At 44.2% G+C, this 20,266-nt stretch overlaps 1 protein-coding gene across 1 annotated transcript in view; it reads left to right on the forward strand.

Moving 5' to 3' along the window:
- Positions 1 to 5,910, forward strand: part of chd7 (chromodomain helicase DNA binding protein 7) — an 84,484-nt gene extending 78,574 nt beyond the window's left edge. Inside the window, exons 35-41 of the mRNA XM_055032572.1 lie at positions 48 to 218; positions 300 to 530; positions 1,211 to 1,426; positions 1,536 to 1,676; positions 1,990 to 2,094; positions 2,171 to 2,351; positions 2,421 to 5,910. Coding sequence (XP_054888547.1) covers positions 48 to 218; positions 300 to 530; positions 1,211 to 1,426; positions 1,536 to 1,676; positions 1,990 to 2,094; positions 2,171 to 2,351; positions 2,421 to 3,394 — 2,019 coding nt within the window. The 3' untranslated portion in view covers positions 3,395 to 5,910. The remainder of the gene's footprint in view (positions 1 to 47; positions 219 to 299; positions 531 to 1,210; positions 1,427 to 1,535; positions 1,677 to 1,989; positions 2,095 to 2,170; positions 2,352 to 2,420) is intronic.
- The last annotated feature ends 14,356 nt before the right edge of the window (positions 5,911 to 20,266 follow it).

Here is a 20,266-nt window from a genome sequence, read left to right on the forward strand (position 1 = left end):
GCAGGTTGCTTCTGTTGACCGCTAAGCGTCGTAAGTGTTGTGTCCAGGATGACGCTTTGAGCCTGACGGTGCCTCGACAGAGGAGGAGGAGACGGAAAAAGATCGAGATCGAGGCAGAGAGAGCAGCGAAGAGGCGGAACCTGATGGAGATGGTGGCTCAACTGAGGGAAAGCCACGCCGCCACAGAGTCTCAGAACCAGGCCATTGACCTCACGAAGGTGCTCACAGGAAGTCCTTGTCCAGTCTCCCCACGAGCTGCAAGACGGTTTCATGATGATTTACAGAAACTCTTCCATCAGGGCGTCCACCACCACAAGGCTTCTCCGTCGTTGGCCGGCTTCCCCAGTGCCTTGATGACGAACCCTTCCCTCAAGGCCCAGATGGATTTGCTTCAGCAAGTCCCGCCTTCCGGACACAGAGCCAACGGTTCGTTGGACGCCGACCTGCCCATCACGAAGAGGAGGCGGGGCCGCAGGAAAAATGTGGAGGGCCTGGAGCTGCTGTTCATGAGCAATAAGAGAGCAGCCGGGGTACGTGCAACAGTTAAAGGGCAATTCACCTGTTTTTATTTTCTTTTTTTTTGTACTTCCACTGTGGGTCTTCTGTCACTTCCGATACCAATAAAGATTTCTGAAGTTTACAGCAAACCTTTTTGCAAATGGCTGAGAAAATTAAATTAGGAATGTAATCTAAATATAATGTAAAACGAATAAGAAAGCATGATGTCACAGCACAAAGCACAGTACATTGTCACCGATACCTGATCTAGAATTGTTTTCAATACCGATACAAATATTAATATCTGATTGGTCCATCTCAAGTCTCTATTGCTTCTAAAAACAAACCAGGCGGTCGTTTTGCATTCTTGTTAGTTGTGCAGGAGGCTCTACTTCTGCTTTTCAAAGATGTACAGTTGTATAATTGTGCATCTGTTTGCAGCCATTTTGTGCCAGTGTAAACATTGAGTTGGGGGGCAGCTTATTTGGATTTAAAGAGACAGAGCCCTGAAAGAGCTCATTCTGAAAGGAGCTCAAAATACCAGACTAAAATTATCTAAGAATGATGTGGTGCAAAAGATTTAACAATTGTTTTGCATATCCAATAGAGCAAACCTGACCTGTTCAAGTAAGTATACTAGGTCACTTTTAAAGATGTTTTATGTGCTCAGGTTTCTTCAAGCCGAGTTAAACTAATCCTTCGTCCTTCACAGGATGATTCCGATGGGACAAAGATTCCAGGAGCGGAGGCGGTCCAGGAAGCGCCGCAGTCCCACAGACCGATCAGCGTCCCGGAGCAGAGTCCCAACGCCCGCTCTCTGGCCTCAGGCAGCCTGGAGGAGGAGGAGACGCCCGTCTCCAGCAAAGACCTGGGAGAGTGGCTGAGACAGAATCCCACATACACCATGGACATGACCGGATTCACACCAGTAAACGCTCTTTACTCATACAGTGCTGTCTGTTCATCGTTTCACTGACGTTTTATTGTTCTTTGATTTTGCTGTCCTTCACACCTCTCCTCTCTGTCCTCCTTTCTAGAAGAGCGAGGACTTGCTGTTATCTCAGTTCTCCAAGCCCAAGCAGAAGCGTCATCGCTGTCGAAACCCCAACAAGATCGACATCAACACGCTGACCGGGGACGAGAGAGTCCCAGTGGTCAACAGACGGAACGGACGCAAGGTAAACGTCCATTTTGACACACGTCTTAGAAACAACAGGAGAAAATACAGCAATACGAAGAAGTCAAATAATGATTAATTTGTTACTTTTGGGGCCGTTTATGTTAAGTTTTCGTATGTCATAAGTTCTATAAATTTAGTTTTTCCTTTAGGCAGTTAGATTGTACTTAAGTTGAGTCAACCAACATAAAGTTCTACAAAGAATCTAGTTGGCAGTGGATTAAAGAAACAATATGATAAAGCTTGTGGTTCTGAGGAACAAACGCCTCGTCACGATGATGATTGGTTGATCACTTCTCCTTCCTGGTTTTTAGATGGGTGGGGCCATGGCTCCACCAATGAAGGAGCTCCCCAGGTGGTTATTGGAGAACCCGGAGTTCTCCATCGCTCCTGATTGGACAGACATCGTCAAACAGTCGGTGAGTGTCTCCTCCGATTCGCCTCTGCCGCCGTTTTCCTCAAGTCGCCTTCTAACCACAGACCTCCTCCTCTCAGGGTTTCCTCCCGGAAGCCATGTTTGACCGCCTTCTGACCGGGCCTGTTGTCAGAGAGGAAGGCGTTCGTCGCCGAGGGCGCCGACCCAAATCGGAGATAGTGAAGGCAGCCGCCGCCGCTCAGGCCGCAGCGGCAGCGCAGGCTGCGCAGGCGTCGCTGGCGTCAGCCGCTTCCTCTGCAGGTAGAGCTCTGCTCCGTTCGGAGACGGATTCGATCTGGGCTCAGTTTAACTTCCGCTTGTGTCCCGCAGGGGGAATCAACCCGCTGCTGCTCAGCAGCCTGTTCGGAGGGATGGACCTGTCGTCTCTCCAAAGCCTTCAGTCGCTCCAGCTGGCGGCTGGTCTGATGGCCTTCCCGCCGCCTGCTGACCCCAAACAGTCCGCCGCCAACGCCGCCGCCTCCATGCTGCCCCTCATGATCCCCGGCATGGGAGGGCTGCCCAATATGGCCGCCGCCATTCCTAACATGTTCAGCCTCGGAGGAATATTTGGAGGTAACCTGGCGGCCGCCGCCGCTGCCACCGCCGCTTCCAATGCCAACGCCACTTCTGGAAACACCAACGGGACGCCGGAAGGAGACGGAGGCAACGGGGAGGAGACTGCAAAGAGGGAGAAGGAGGCGAGAGAAGACGGAGACGAGATGGGAGAGGAAGATGACGAAGAGGAGGAGGCGGCGGAGGGAGAGGAGGAAGAAGCGAAAAAGACCAAGAAGAGAAAGATGGAGGGAGAGGTTGCTTCAGAAAAAACGGAGAAACCCGTCGGCGATGCGTCCAGTGCGCCCAAGATGGCGGCCGCAGAGGCTCCAGCAGAAGTCTCCATCAACGGCGACACAGCCGCCCTGCTGGCCGCCGCCGGTATGTCGGCCAACTCCCTGGCGTTCAACCCGTTCCTGCTGTCCACCATGGCGCCCAGCCTCCTCTACCCCTCCATGTTCCTCCCGCCGGGCCTGGCCGGCCTCAGCCTGCCCGGCTTCCCCACCGCCTCCCTCGCCGAGCTGCAGAGCGCCATGGCCGGGGCGCTGGGCGACAGCGCCTCCGCCCCGAACCCGCCGAGAGACGGCGAGGGGGAGAAGAGGGACGACGGGAAGGCAGCGGACGACGAGGAGGACGAGGAAGAGGAGGAGGGAGAGGAGACGGACTCGGCGGAGCAGAAAGAGGAAGGAGCGACGGGCGGAGGAATGCCGGAGGAGTCGGCGGCGTCTCCCCAGAACGGAACGAGTGACTGAAGCGGGAAAACGTGAAAAAAGAAAAACAAACTGACTGGCCTTGAACACTTCCTCCCTCTGTTGCACGTTTTCACGCCTCCAACAGAAATATCCAAACTATTACAAAACTTTTTGTTTTTCCTTTGACCTTTTGTTGACATTTTCTATTTCACGTTTTTGTCGTTTAACCAGGTGTATTTACTACGCGTCAGAGAGGACGAGATGTGTTTGTATTAAGTTAAATCTCTCTGATCGATAGTGTAGTCAGGGAAAAATCCTCAGCCGAGCTCGGCTCTCCTTCAAAGACTGTTTCCTTCTCTCCGGTCGGTGCGCGCCGTCAACTCTGCACCCACCTCTTGTTTGTTTTTTTAGTTTTCTTTTTCCACAAAATAGGACTCCACATGTTTCCAATAGTGCTATTATTCTAATTAATATTATTATTGCTGCTTTCAGCTCTCGAGTCATTTATGCCTCCCTCTCCTTTTGTCTGGACTGATATGTTGTTGCCGGCAGCGTCTCATCCAAACCAGAAGAAGAAGCTCCTGCTGCTTCCTTCTGACGTCAGTTCTCAAAAAGAAAAAAAAAACAAAAAACCCAGAAAAAAGAAAGAAAAACAGCATTACAGCTCATCCTGCTGTCTGTCTGATAAAGCTGCTGCAAAATGAATCGATAGAGATGCTCTGATTTAGAGCAGATGTTGTTTTAAGTTCTCACATATCAGACCAGGTAGACTCTGATGAGGAAATCAAACCAGACTCTCTCCGTCTCTCCACCATCCAGGCGTTTACTTGATGAAGAGCAGCACACACGTTCAGGAGGCTACCACTACACACTAACCCCTCGTAGGTCATGTGACTGTTTCTCCTGTTTGTTTGTTTTGGGTTTTTTTCCCCCTTTTTTTCCTCGTTTTGACTGTTTGTGTGCACGCTGAGTCGATACTGTTAAACCCAGTCCCACACTGAAAACCAGTCTGGAGTCTTTCCTACTGCCACATCCGATTGGTGTCTCTCTCCTTTTGGAGCCGGCTGCTTGTTTTTGGTGGTTTTCATTTTGTTTTGGTTTTGTTTTGTCTTTTCCGGGGGTCGCCGGGCGGGCTGGGTCCTGCCGCCGGTCAGGCCTTCTGATTGGTCCGCTTCATGCTGCCAAAACCCAGCCGCCACCACCCCTGTTCAGAAGGGGGGGGGCCTTCGTGAATGAATTTGGAGCGGCGGTCCAAGCAGGGACGCAGCGTTTCTGGTCGATTCGTGAAAGAGGTCGTCGTTGCGTTATTTCCCGGTCGCTGCCCCCGTCGGAAATGTCGTTTTTTAATCTTCCCTCACATCCCGGTAGTTCCAGACCAAGTGCTGCTCCCCTCGTGGCGATCTCCTCCTCCTTTAAAGACTGTTTGCTTTAGTCACACACACTGACACCAGGCCTGGCCACAACACAGGACTGAGACGGGACTTCTCAAAGTTTCTACATGTAGTTCAACTCTGCTCGCTAAGTTAAGTTTATAAGTACTTGAAAGCACAAGTGGTGCTTAATTTATTCCCCCCCCAACCCTCCACCAACCCTCAAAGGCCAGTTCTAGTGTCTGAGAAGAATAAAGTGCTGCAAGCGGTTCCAATATTTAAAAGTACATTTTAAAAACGACAAGCGCTGCGGCCAGGGAGAGAAGTGAGTCGGAGGTCTTCGTCTCGCCCCCCAACCCCTCCCCCCTCCACCCACGCCAGCCCCCCCGTAGCTCCCTCCTCTCCCCCCCCACCGGTCACAAAGATCCTCGTTCTCCTCTCTAACGCTGAGACAGCAATAACCGAGGCAGCTTTTGAATGTTCCAACATCACTTTCCCAACACGCTCACCCTTATGAATAACCACAAGTGTCGTATGAGTAGAGAAGCGAACTGTAAATGAGGACAAAATAAGTACTGCAATCAATTTTTTTGTCTCACTCTTTTCCTGTTGATGCACTGGTGTTAAAGAGTAAAGTTAATCAGGTACCTTTATTACTTAGCTACTTTTCTTGAAGACAAAGGACATTTTGTTACTTTTAGCCAGCAAGCTGAAGAGCATTACCTCAAAATTCTTATCTAGCCTTGAAGTTTACAGACATACCATGTAAATGTTTTTTTTTTTTTTGTCTGTTTTTTTTTTTTTTTTTTTTTCCATTTTGGTTTGTGTAATTTTTTTCTTTTTTTTTTTTTTTTTTTTTTTTTTTTGAGACATCATGTATGATGAATTGTAGCTATGATGCTTTTAATAAAAGTGAATCATGATATTCGCCTAGGAAACCAACTCTCTGCCTTTGCCTCATTATTTACAGCAAAGAAATACATGCCATGCACACGCATGTTGGAAAGAAAACGGAATAGGCTTCAATTATCTGAGGCTGTGCATCTTTTTTGTTTTTTTGTTTTCTTTTTTCCACATTTTCCCACCTTACTGATGTGTTTTCCTGTTGAATTGTGCAGAGTAATCGTCGCTGCACGTGTGGAATTTTTATTTTTATTATTAATTAGTTACATCTTTACACCACAAAGCCGGCACTTTTGCAGGGCGGGGACACTTTTGAGAGCCACTGTGAATAAATTTCAATAAATTTTCTGTTTCTTCAGGGTCATAAAAAGTCTTTCAGGCTTTTAAGATATTTCAAATATTCACAGAGCAAGCCTTTGTGTTGGAAAATATTTTGAGCCTGAAATGTGAATATCTTTGCTTATGTAAAGGTATATTATTACAAAACGGCTTTCTATTTAATAATTTATCTTCTGACATCTTTACCCCAAGTGGCTTGAAAATATGGCTAACATGACTTTCAGGGAACTGAATTAAAATGTTTCAGTAATATTCCCCAATGGTATATTAGAAATCTGTCACAGAAGAGCTCCATATAATGCACGGTTAAAAACAATAAATGTTTATAGACAAGCTCCTAAATTTGCATTTGTTCCAAATCATCCGTTGCCCAAATAAGTTTTCTGCATGACAGAGAAAGGGAGTGAAAATTTGTTTGCGATGAGGAAATAAAACCGTTTTCCCTCTCACGGCTACAATTGTCTGCTTGGCTTTTTTGTCGATTGGTAAGGATTCAGAAAAGCGTAAATTATTGAGCTATTGTGGCTGCAGCCGTACCAACATCCAGCTGCTCGAGAGAAAAGCCAATAAAAATAGAAGTGGAGCCTGAGCTGCTTTTGATTCCAGTTCAATTTCAAGTTCAGATCTGCCGAAATAAAAAAATGAAATAAAAAAGCTGATTTTGACACATCGACCTGCGTGTCAGGCCTCAAAGTGAAAGCTCCACTGGCCACTTGAAGCCTGACATACATATTTACACAGGAACTCATCCTCCTCTTATAGAAAGTTTTCTGTATAAAGGTTATAACGGCTCGTTCAGAAAGAGACGAGAGCAAAAGTGGATCTTTATTGTCTTAAGATGAGAAAAATCTGGAAAACGTCAGAGACGTTTATGCAGAACTGATTGTGTGAACCCGTTAAACTTCCATGTTTGCTTTGGGCGTCTGGTTACACAGCCAGCTCTGACTGTTCATAGCATGCAGGTAGAAGGCCGAGCGCCGTCAATGGCCTTCCCGTGTGAAACTCGCCCAGGAAAAGCCGAAACGTAAAGTTTCAGTAAAGCTTTCTGACCGATTTTCACACTGCTTTACTTTCCTCTCAGGCAGCAGCAGCGTTTGCACAGAAAAATCACAAAGGAGTCTTCAAAGGCTCATAAAAGAAAGCATTTGCATAAACTGTGATGATCAGAGTTTCCACACATCCCTTAAAAAATGGAGCCTTCCCAAATTTGATGGTTAAATGCTGGACAACTTTTTAAATCAATTTGGGATGCGTTGCATTGCATACGTCCTGGACTGATTCGTTTCGCTCTGAGGCTCTGAGGTGGGAATGCTGTGGCGTTTCGTTCTTCATTTATGTTGGATCTTTGTATGGACAGTTAGCATCTCTTTTGGAATATGACAGATTTTGACCCTCAAACAGACCAAAATAACAACGAGCGACCTCTGGCCGGGACATGGCGTTTCCTGGAGTCACGTTTCCCCACAGTGGACCTGAGTGTAGAAAATTTGAATCGAGTTGCTAAACCTGTCGCAAGGCCAGTATGACCCATCCAGACAATTTCTTTATTTTATTATTCAGTCATATTAGTAATGGACATCATAAAGTAAACGTTTGTGGCTATAAAGGTTTATTCACTTCATCATTTTTATTGGTGATAAAGAATCCAGATACTTTCTTGAGACTATGACTATTATAAACCACAGCAGGAGAATCACTTTGCACAAGGCCACTTTCTTTATTTTTCAGATTGAAAAGTGTCGACACCAGTTGCTAATTATTTTATGAAGTCTTGATTGCTGGTTTATGGCTCTTCAAATCAGGATTTGTGTTTAAATGAGCCGCTGTCCCTTTAAGATGCTGGGAGACCTGAATTGTTGAAGAATTGCAACAAGTGGTTCATTTAAAAGGTGTCAGGCTTTTGTTTTCACCCCAGAGGTTTGCAGAGCTTGCGCCTCGTCAAGGCGCTGCCACCTGCGATTCGCTCGGCCACACGCTTTAAAGGCACAGGCCTGGAGGATTACGTAACGTGACCTTTCCAGAAGTTCAAATTCTCATGACCGCCGCAGGAAAGTCGGCCGTGGGATGAAACACAATGAATTTAGCCACAGAAAATTCCCCCAAAAGCAAAGCATTCTTAGAGCGAGCCTGAGTGAAGAGAGTTTGAATAAAACCAAATGATCTGGTCTGATGCTGATGTTGCGGTTGTTTTTATTTATGATGCGTCTGCAGGAAACAGGAGCTGCAAGTGACTCCAAAGGTGAAGCTGAGGTGAAATAATCACTCTGTGTGTGTGTGTGGGTGCGTGCGTGTGTGTGTGTGTGTGGGGGGGGGTGCGGGTGTGTGTGTGTGTGTGGACATGTATGTAGCAGTCCATCCAGGCTGTCAGAGATGGCATTTCTCCCAGTGGAGCTACTGACAACCAACAAACTGACAGGCAAACCTCATAGTCTGTGTATGTGTGTGTGTGTGTGTGTGTGTGTGTGTGTGTGTGTGTGTGTGTGTGTGTGTGTGTGTGTGTGAGTGTGTGTGTGTGTGTGTGTATGTGTGTGTGTGTGTGTGTGTGTGTGTGTGTGTGTGTGTGTGTGTGTGTGTGTGTGTGTGCGTGTGCGTGTTGTTAAATGGGTCAATACTGATCTATTTCTGCCTAACACACCACACAGTGTATTAGTTTTAAACTAATACACTAAGTTTACTCCCCAAGCATGTCTTCAATAGTATAAAGCAAAAAACTGGGCTTTGGTTCACAAGTTTAGTATTTTAGGTTTTAACTTAAACGTTTTTTTTTTTTTTTGCTTTTTCCAATTTCTGCGTGAATTAGTAAAAGTAATGAAAGACATGTTTTAGTCACGAAGTTAACAAACTGGACTAAATATGTCAGTCGGGTGTCTTCACATGGATGGAGAAATGTAAGGTGTGTTGATTTTAGAGACTCAGAGTGTGTGTGTGTGTGTGTGTGTGTGTGTGTGTGTGTGTGTGTGTGTGTGCGTGCGCGCGTGTGTGTGTGACAGACGTCTGGCCTGATCGCCTTGCAGGAGGAAGTGGGACGTGAAATCTACCAGCCGCCCCATACCACACACACACACACACACACACACACACACACACACACACACACACACACACACACACACACACACACACACACACACACACACAGCATGCATTATTGTCTCCTACCCTCATTCCTCCTTCCAGGAATCTGAAGAGCGATGTCTGATTTACCAGATTTCTGTCTGCCTTTATCGAGTTGCTGCATGCAAGAATGCAAATCGTAACATAAAACTGCAATAATCTTTTCATTGGAAGAATAAAATGGTTCCCAACATTTCTATTGATTCTGCATAAAGTCAGATGAAACACATTGTTAAGCAGGGACTGTTGGATGAGTCTTCAGCAGCTCTGTCAACACGCTCTGCCTGTCTTGACTGCTCACCACTTCAGAGCGTTCTGCCAGGCTCTGCTCTGCCAGCTGACTTGTAAATTAATGAGCTCAGATTAGTGAATATCCAGCCTTATTGTGCAACACTAAGCTGCAGCGCTGATGATAATCCAGATATCACTTTCGGGGGAGAGGCTGTGCGTCCTACTGCGCACCGGGCTGATCCCACACAGAAATACATCTTAAAATAAATACTTCTGTAACGAGAAGAATGTTGTTAAATTGAAAGCAGGTAATTGAAAAGGTGAAACCATTGAGGTGTTTCAATTCTACACTTTTGCTTTCCTCTTTGTTTTATAAATTATGCTTTTATAACCTAATCAGTCACAAAATCAACCTTTTTTTTTTAACAAAAAAGTGGCATAAACATGCCTTGGTTGTTGGTTTAATGGTGAAATAAGCTTTGTTTCAATCCAGTTCAATTCGAGGTGACTCTGGAGGAGCTGCAGAGATCAGGGGATAAAGCAAAAGCAGTAACACCCTTTAAACTCACATTTACTTATTTATTTAGTCATTGACCATCAATGATGTGCATTTTCAACAACACTTGCTAGAAAGATCTTTCAGTCTCTAGCGATGTATCTCTGCCCTTTCTGAAGAAATCACCAAAGCATGACGCTGCCACCACCATACCTCACTCTTGGATTGGCGTTCCAGACCCAGACGGTGTCCTGCATGAAGGTTCTGGTTTCGCTCGAGCGCCGTCTTCTTTTGGATTGCCACGTAAAATCCCAATAAATTGAGGTTGTTGAAACAAAAACATTGAAAGGGCAGCCATGTCTTTCTTTCACAACAACAATGTGCTCCAAATCTGTTTGGAGGAACAACGACAGCAACAAAACAAATGATATATTAGTCCACCGCTAAAAATAGTTTGTGCATTTGTCATTTTTCTTACACAGTGAGTTTGTGTTTAACGCTCCAGTTTGGTGGAGACCCAAATAATGTACCCCTGATGTTTAAATAAAAGCTTTATTTCATTTTATGGTTATTAAATATGATTTAATATTCAGCTTCAGCAGGAGAGGTTAGTGTTAAGGGACCGCAAAGGCAATCTGCTCAGCATGGGTCACCACAAAAATAGGAATATAAGTGCGTGCATGTGTGTGTGTGTGTGTGTGTGTGTGTGTGTTTCCCCTGTCCAGATGAATCTCTCTCCACTCGGCTGGATGTGTCACTTCCTGCTCTCTGCGGTTGTCATGGAGAGGCCAGGGCTCCAGCGATAGCCATCTGCCGTCGGCAGATGCGGCTACAGGCCAGCCGCACGCCCAGTCATCGCCGCCGTGATTGATAGCCCCCAGAGAGTGACAGAGCGCAGCGAGAACAGGATAAAACGAGAGGAGCAAGTCAGAGGGAGGAGCGGCGGGGGGAGGAGAGAGGAAGAGACAGGTCCAGATGTCCCCCTTGTTTGCTCGGGGGTTTTATGTCTCTCTCTCTCCTGTTTCCAAGGGAGACAAATGGCAGAAATGTGGCACCGAGAGCCACTGATTCAATTACCAATCCGCTCACATGCACACGCTCACGCGAGGGCCTTTGCGGGGACACTTGCATGTTGGAGCTGAGATCACAATTCAAAGGCGAAACCCTGGTCATCAAATTTGTGTTTTGAAACGACGTGAGAAAGTTTTCTCAAACTAGAGATCCAAAGCATCGAGCAGATCCCAATAAGCACGACTCTGCTGCAGAAACACGCTGAACATAGTGGAGCTACACCTCACATCCTCTTGTTTGTTACAGTCTAAATGTTTATTGACAAGTGAGCCCTTCTCTACATGTTTCTCAGCCGCTAAAGGAGCCAATCAGCTTGTAGGACCAACAGGCCTTTTTAAGTACTTTGTTGAACGTTTGAGTTTCTGAAAACTTGAACCTTTATGTTAAAGCTGCGATGTTTCTTCCCAAACAGTCTCAGCTCTTAAACAAGTTTCAGTCCATTTTATTTGTTAATCCCACTATATGTCTAACTGGTTTCCTCAGAGTCTCAGATGATTTGAAAAATCTGCTGCTTGACAGATTTAGGGTTAGTTTATGACGCGAGGACAACCGACAAAGGCCTGTGTGATCTGTTAGCGTAATGCTAATAATAGTGAGGTTTGATTTCTGCAACGTTGGTCTGAAGCTCATCAGAGTTTATGAGTTTGCTAAGAGAGATCAAGATAAATTTAAAATGATGCTACTCTGAACAACTAGCTTTGCATCCTGGTCTGGCTGTACAAACACTGTTTTCCTTTTTCTAAACCTCCTTCCAGCCCTGATTCCAATTCTAGGATTTACACTGCATTTTCACAGGAAATGCACATTATTCAAGTTGTTTTTATGCTATTTGGATACCACCTACCAGGTTTGTTCACAGCTGCTTCCCAATCAAGCTCCGCCTCATTATGTTGAGATTCTTATCACCTGTAAAGTTTAATGTACCTCTAGAGTATCAATACTCAGATTGTTTGTCTCATTTGGCTCATGAGTCAAAAGTCTACATTTTAAGGATAAAGTCCTGTAGAGACAGAGCCGGTTATTCATTGCTTTATGCTCATTAATGTTTACCTAATTGTTGACTTTATGTGGTTCGTTCACTAAGTGACTACCGGCCTGTTCACAGCTCTGTCTGTCACCAGCTAATTTTCAAGGAATTAGCATCTTCTGTTAAACACGTCTGCCTGTCTGTCTTTCGTTGCTCCAGTAAAACTTTTCTGGGATCTGACAAGCGAGCCCACGTTCATGCGTTTGCTGCTCTGTTTTTCAGCAGCTCCCATCTTTTTCATTCGGAGGGAAAAAAGAAATGGGGACAAACGTAATCCCCGGCAGGGTTGGTAGCTGCTGCAGGAAGGACTGGTGCGCTTCACAATGTAGATACTTTATGATACATCAACAAGCGTGGCCACAAACTGGCCTGCCAAAGGTCCCTAAACGCACCACCAGATTAGATACTGACAGACAATGAAGTCTGTGTTTTGGAGTGACCATTTCAGCTCCTCCTGAGTTTTGTAACTTTATTTTGCCTTCAGCTGATGCAGAGAAAGGCTTTTAAGTGTAAACTTAGATTTGTTCACGTGGAATAAAGCTAATATCTATATAAAGCATTCCCAGCTTCCTAAAGGATTAAAGAAAAAAAAAGGACTTGTTTTGTTTTTGCTTTAGTTCATGTTCAAGCCTTTGAAGCGACCGTGAACCTTAAAAACAGCTTGTGGCGCCGTGTTGCAGAATCAAAAAAATGCAACACCTTTGGAAGCTGTTTGCGCGCGTTTCCTCCATTTGCTTTAAGTGGGTTTTCTCGCACTTTACCCAGTAAGTAGCTGGTGGTTTAATCTACCATCAAACACAAGGAGGAGAGTGAGAGACGCAGCTTCAGTTGAGTTTGTTTTTGAACCCGTCAGATCCTTCAACGTGAACACAGCCTCAACCAAACAGAGAGGGCTGGACTCCACACATTGGACGCATGCAGTGTCTCTCTCCACTCTGCATTTTTCCTGTGGACGTGATTAAAATGTTGCTTCTATGCCAGTCTCAGTGGGACAGAAAGCTCAATGTCAGTCAAAGCACTTAAACGCCACTTAAGTTTCACTTATGGGAATTACCAGTGAGACCCAGCTCTATGAGACAGTTACTGGACTGGGGTTGTAAAAAACTCACAGGAACCATAATGCAAGCGCATAGAAGCAAGGCTGCTGAAGTAGTGAGAGGTGGTGGGATAACACTTAGAGCTGTTAGTGGTCTGACATAAAAGAACAATGTGTTTATGTAAGGTTGCAGTATGGTTGGGTCTTATTCTGCAGATAAAGGTGAAAGGCAAAGGTAGTGCAAAGTGCTTTACAGGAATTAAAAGGAAGTGCAAACAAAATAACAAACCAAAGGAAAGAGCAAGAGAAGAAAAAGCTGATAATGTTGGTCCAAAGTAAATAAACTAGCTGCTCCTATTCAGGGTTGGTAGATGAGTATAAGTATGTATCCCCCAAATAAATATGTGAAAGGTTTTGAAGCTAATTTAAGTGGATTCTTTCCAAACAGCTTATATTTTCTAGATTACAATGTGGTTTGCAGAACAACAGTTTGATGTATAAGCAGTTAAACAAGTTGGTATAAAATGCCTTTCAAAAGGCTCTGAACTTCAGATGTTTTCAATGGGAACGAAATGATATGTTTGTACTGTATTCTGGCATCCTGGGTCAGTTCTTTGTTTCTGCCTCCCTTGTGCTTTCTCCACTCAGCTCCTGCAGACTAGCAGCAGCAATTAGCAAACACCTGGTGGAACGATATAATGGAGAAGCATTGCTGAGATAACATTCAGAATGAGGCTCATCGGATAGAACAGGAGCTTCTTAAAGAGACAGAGGCCCAATTTCAAGGTGTCAAATTTTGAAGTCAAATTTCTTTTGAGGCATGTTTGAAATGTACAGAAGCATAGTGACAAGATGGTGCTATAACCTTATGTATTCCCCAAAATACATAAGGTGAGCAGTCATGTTTTGATAGAGTTGCAGTGTTTCCATTTTCAGATGATTGTGCTCCATGAGATGTTCAAAGTTTCATTGTTTAACTTCTCCACATCTTTCTCCCTGACCTGTCTGCTGTGCTACTTCTTGTTCACTGGTGTTCTGCAAAAACCCTCCGAGGCTTTCACAGAACGTCTTTCATCTGGATAGTAATCCAACCTTGAATCCTCTTTCTTCTACAATACAATTGTGCGCTATTTTATGTCGCTCTGTCCCACTGAAACACACTGAAGTTGTGAATGTGAAAGAATCTGCAATTGCTTAGAAATTATGAATACTTCTGCAATCAGCTCCACCTGCCAGACACCATAGATCAGGCCGTAATCTTCTAACACCAAACGTTTTATGGTTTTTATGAGCATCTCCTGATTTACCGTCACATCTGAAAACTTCACAGCTAAAATGCGACGGGAGCATCTTGCCCTTGAACCGGTCAGCTGCAGGAAGCGCCAGGACTTCCCTGTGGTGACCTCCGGCGTTTTGAGGAGACTCAAGGCGCTCTCAGCAGCATCGCTGCGTTTTTAATCTCGGATTACGGCTCAGGCGGGGAGGAGCGTCGCACGGCTGCAGCCACACTTAATATGCACTGTATGTGTAACTCCTGCCATGTGTGCATCTGGATCTGATCAATATGATTAATTTCTAATTTATTTCAGGGGCCGATCTCATTTCATCCCATTCAGTTCATCTCCTCATCTAAATCAATAGAGATATGAATCAGGCCTGTGTGGTCTGCAGAGGAAAAATCCATTTCTATGGCAGGAGATAGGAGATCCTCACAGGGCTAGTGTGTGTCTGCGGAGTGTATAAATGTGTGTGTGAGAGGGAGGGGCCAGTGAAATACGAGCCAGGGTGTCTGGGGTCCATCCATTTCCAGCTGCGGCTGCTGATGGCACCGTGTCCGCCTATCATATCACTTAATGACTCTGAAGTCATCACTTACCTCATCCTGACATCAGGTATCGATTGGCTGGCCGAGAGCGCGCTGATGGATGGACGAGGGGACGGACAGACGGACGAAAAGACGGACGGACGGACGGACTGCTGGCCGAAGAAGGCGCTAATCTCATTGAGACAATGTGTTCATTACACACGACCGGGTCTTTGAATGCAGCAGGCAGAGTAATAAATCATAAAGAAATGTCACATGCACAAATATGATGAGTTCAAGGACCTGCAGGGCGGCTCTCCTCCAAATGCAAAGAATAAAAAGATAAATGTAAAAATAAACTAAAAATCTAAGAAAAAAGCAGATTTTTTTTTTCAATTACAGTTCCTTCTTCTGAAATCTACAATGTCAACATTTCAGCTAAAGATGATTTATGCTGAAAGATTGAGACATAAAACAGCCACTTCATCCACCTGACACTTTGCATATCTATTATTCTTGTTCATATATTTTTTTCACCATTATGTCTGAGTTCAGCAGACATGATTTTTATGTTTATTCAGAGCAAACAGAAGTATATATAATACCCAAAGCACTCTTGTAAATATTTAGATTTTGATATCGCATTACTGGCAAAAATATACTGCATGTTATCAACGGCAATAAAAAGAAGAGGAAATGGGAAATTCCAGAACAGGATGTGGATATTTTCATATAAACACTTGGAGATTCAAGTAGGTTATATCAACAGTGCAATCAACATAATAATAATATTGCTTAATAATGAGGCATTTAGAAAAAAAAAAAAAGATTGAAGCAGCTGCTAAATTTTTTAAAAGGTTAAAAATGAATTATGATGACTGAGAAGTAGCTGGTGTGCAGTTGCAGCAGGTGTTTGCTAATAGCTGCTGGCTAGTCTGAAGGAGCTGCCCCTTTAAAAGCCCCAAAAGAGATTCAGTGAGACTGGAAATAAGAAACATTCACGCCACTTGAGAGTTTATCAGAAGACCAGTGGAGGTCCAAAAGAACCCTTCCCCCCTCCCATATAAAGAAACCAAAAAGTAGGATGATGAAAGAAGAGCAGAAAGACCACGAGTCCCTCCTTGTTACAGTATTTTTTTTCCACAGTACGAAAGCAAATCCTCATCTAAAGAAAGCCATTTTGGAGTCCAGGCTGGTCTAGTTAGTGTGGAAAGCCTTGAACTTTCCCCACTTATTCTCCGTTTCACCTTAACAGTCCATAATCACACATGTTGAATTCTACTAGTAGAAATGTCACGACTTCAGATTTTATTATAAAAAATGAGGACACAGTCAGGCTGCGTTAGTCGGGACAGAATAACAACACATAACAGGGTCAGTCAGGCCTGAAACAGAAATATAAGCCTGTGCCGTGTGAAACCTGAATGGGATTATTGTCCTTCAACACTTAAAAGCACATGAGCCAAATGATTATTAGGCTTTAATGAATGTCATGTGATCTGTTAATTTCCAGATCTGCGTTCTGTCTCTCTGTTCGCTGCAGTGAGAACGGTCTCCATTTGATCGATGGCGTCGTATTGTTTCCCAGATCTCGGTCTGCGAGTAGAAAGGAGGCTCTCCATCATGTTTACTGCACAACGAGGCAGCAGAGGAGCTAACCTGCTCACTGCTGCTCCTCTGACACCAGGCCGGGTCTTAATGGAGCATTGTTGGTGGTGGAGGGAGGGGGGTCACATCATCACAAACACTGATGTAGCTGTCACCCATGGATAAGGCCTGTACATGCTCTATGTGTGTGTGTGTGTGTGTGTGTGTGTGTGTGTGTGTGTGTGTGTGTGTGTGTGTGTGTGTGTGTGTTGGGGCGGCTGCTCTCTTTTCATTCCCCCTGACTAATGACCTCCGCCCGCTCCCCCCTCCCTCTCTCTGCCCTCGCCCCGCTCCATCAAGGACTGTGTGAGTGAGGAAAATGAAGGCCCGGCGGGGGAGGGGAAGAGATCTGAGGATCATCTGCATCACTAAGCACACACACAACATGGAGGGGGGGCGGAGGGCGATGAGGTCATCAGAGAGGAGAAACGCTATTGGTCAGATTAAACCTTCCTTCCTTCCTCACATCCTTCTTTCCTTACTTACTTACTTACATCCACCCATTCATTCATTCATTCATTCATGTTTTACAATCTTCACTACCTGATAAAGAGTGAATACAGAAGGTCATTTTGCTATTGGTTATTTCTTGCATTAATTAAAAGCTCTTCAATCCAGCACGGCCTCATGTAATAAAGTAATTGGCCCCTAATCCTAATCCAAACCGGTTGGTTAGGATTAACCACAGCATTTGAGATAACCGGTAACGTCTTGTGGAGGAACTTTGACCCGCTCTTCTTTGCAGAACTGAACTGATTCAGAGACATAATTAACTTGACTTCTGTGTGTTTTGGCATTTCTCACCTTGTAATTAAATTTTTTCCAATAAAAACGACGTGGTGGTGACCCGCTGCTCCTTATGGGGCCCAGTAAGAAGAAGTATTGTTTTTTTGGGGGGATTAGGTTCAGGATTAGGGCGTGAATTGAGTTTCGGTCAGGTTTGGGGTCAGGCAGGTGGATTCTGGGTAATTGTCTGATTAATCTCAAAATCACAAACTGACTGCTGGGAATTGTCCTTGAGGATTTTCTGGTAGAAAGCAGAACTTATGATTCCATCAATTAGATCAATCAGGATAGGAAGATGCTTTTTCATAGCAGTGTGTTGCTGTGCTGGCGGCATTTTGCCAGTAAAACGTGTCTGGGTTTCCTTCTCCCTTTAAGCGAAAGGATCATGAATATTACGGCAGGAAATCGTCCCAAAGAGCTCAGCAGGAGTCCCACCTCTCTGAAAGGAAACAGGAAGGCGCCATAAAAAGGACGTCTGTGTTAATATGTTAATGTTTGGTCTTGGTTTCAAAGGACTAAGTTGTCAATGGGACGTTACTGTGGTCCGGCGGCTTGGATGTATTTATTAACCTTCACTCTAATGCAGATGAGGTGAACTTAATGTAGCTCAGTCACGGCGCTGCAGACGCGTTTAAAAACTGCACATAACTTTGACAATAAATCCAAAAGCAATGTAGACGTTTGTCAAAGTTTGTCATCTATAGAACAACATGATGCGATCAGGTGTCTATCGTTCTTGCTGTGGTGTTATTTGGGTCTGAGCCCGTCTCTCAGAGCACAGACCTCTGATGACGTCACAAAAGGTGTGAGGCAACCGATTGGACATCCACTTGAGTTTCCTGCATAGTCCTATGTTTTTTCAAATTCCTTCCTCCCTTTAAAGGCGCTTTGTACTGGAGTCACATTTGGCTGATGGATTTAAGGAACAATTTGAAAGAATCAAACAGCATCAAGCATGTTGTCAAGACAGACTGGAATGTGAGTTGAATCCTTGGGAAAGTGTAAAAAAAATAATCATCTTATTGTTTACTAACAGCAGCTGATCAGCTGTGATGCCATCGATCCAAAAGCACCAAAACAGAATTTCATTGCTCTTCCTAAAAATGCTGCATCTTGTGGCATCCTGTTGTGGGAAACCCTTCCTTAATCACCTTGTTCTCTCTCTCTTTTTTAATCATCAGTAATCATCAATAATTAAAAAAATAATTTTTAAATTTTTTTAATCATATTTTTTGTGAAAGAAAAACAAAAATGAAACACTTCTCTGACGAGTCTGATTGCAAATGAGAAGAATTTGAAGGTTTTTCCACTCGAGGAACATGTGTTTCAGCCTCGCTGCAAATATTTCTGTGACTTATCCACTCCACAGATGCAAACAAATCAACAAAAATAAAGCAAAACTTTCTTCTGAATGTTCTGTTTTTGATTTTAAATGAATGTTTTTTTCGCATTGCACAGTGCAGATCAACAGGTGATTCAGGTGAAAGTGACGTAAGAGCCAGAGGGTTGGCGGCGCACCCAGCTCAGTACCTCCTGCAGGGCTCAACAGAAGCTGCACCTGGAGCAAAGCTCCATCCACCATCTGCACCACACAGCAGTTGTTCACTACAGTAACTCTATCACCCTTTATTCTCCTCTTTAGACGTGTGTGTGTATGTGTGTGTGTCTGCTGGGTCACATAATGAGGGTCCAGTTATAAAATATACAGGGAAGTTGGTTTAGGGGCTGATACCAATAAAAACTCCTCAGTCATGTCACAGGTTTTACCCTTACTGACAACACTACAGCTTAAATGTTTCTTTTATTTTTATTTGTGTTTGATATTATTTTATTTTTGTACATAGGTAAAGATTTTACATGTTTTTTTCTTTGGTTTCATTGCAGTTATGATGTCAGCTATTCCTCTAGGCTGCAACATGTGGTTTACACTGACCTCTGGCGATGAGCGGTGGAACTGCGTGTATTCATCCGAATAGGCCTTGATCACCTGCTGCAGATGATAGTAATTTATTAGACATTAAATATTCAGTCAGTGCTTTTACATTGTGCTTTACGATGAAATAAGTCTTATTGTATTTTTCTGAAAAGACAAAAACACTGTCCATTACGAGTTGCATTAAGAGAAATGCAGGATACAAGATTTGTGGAGTTTTGTCTGATTTTTTTTTTTTTTTTTTTGCTTTAATTTTAACCAGACTGCCAAAGCCCAGAGCAAACAACTTAGCAGCTGCTTCGAGTCCCCCACTCCAGCAGGGGGCTTCAAGGTCACTATAATATTTATGTAATATTTAAATACGCAGTCGTCAGATCATTACTATAGTTAAGGCCAAGATTAACTACTGAGGCAGGGTCAAACCATCAAATATAAAGGAACAAAAAACAGAATTGTTGTGGACTATGCATTTTAAATTGTTCTTTTTACACTTTCTTTTTTATAAGACCCTTATTTTCTGGCTGCTTGTTTTCAAACAGGAGTCAGAGTCACTTAATGTTTCCTCCTATATTCTAGTGTGAATATAGGATTCAGATCTTGGCTCGGATGGGTGTGACGCTGCTGCGTATTTCCATTCTAACCCATTCAGGACTGCTAATTACCAAGAATGAGTTCATCAGTCCAGATTTGCTGTCTTTTGTCTGCCACTTTGTTCCCTTTCAGAGGCTCACTGGGCTGAAACGAGAGCTTCATTAGTGACCGTTTGATAAAGAAATCAAAGGAGGAGGACGGAGAGATGAGAGCAAAGGTTTCACTTAGTGCTAATTTCCCATTCAACAGTCCAGTCTCAAGCTGCTCCCCAAAGTGGTCCCACATATTAGAGTAATTTAGGTTTTACCGAGCAGCGCAGGATCCAACTTCACAAACAGGCCGCTGGGAGACAAATCCAATCAAGACCCATTTATATAAAAGATTTTTAGAGCCTCCATTTGTGTCACATTTCATCTGTGTGTCCTTGTTTATCCACAGCAAGTCCTCAGTCCTCAAGAGTTTGAGGCGCAAACTCCGCCACTCCAGCTGCAACCATGACAGTTAAGATGTATTAATGGAAATTTAACGTGGGCACGTACAATTTTCAAATTGCTGATTATGCATTCATGACAGACATGAAAAGA

This window comes from Poeciliopsis prolifica, unplaced genomic scaffold (assembly GCF_027474105.1).
Source record: "Poeciliopsis prolifica strain line A6 unplaced genomic scaffold, Auburn_PproV2 SCAFFOLD008, whole genome shotgun sequence".
NCBI lineage: Eukaryota > Metazoa > Chordata > Actinopteri > Cyprinodontiformes > Poeciliidae > Poeciliopsis > Poeciliopsis prolifica.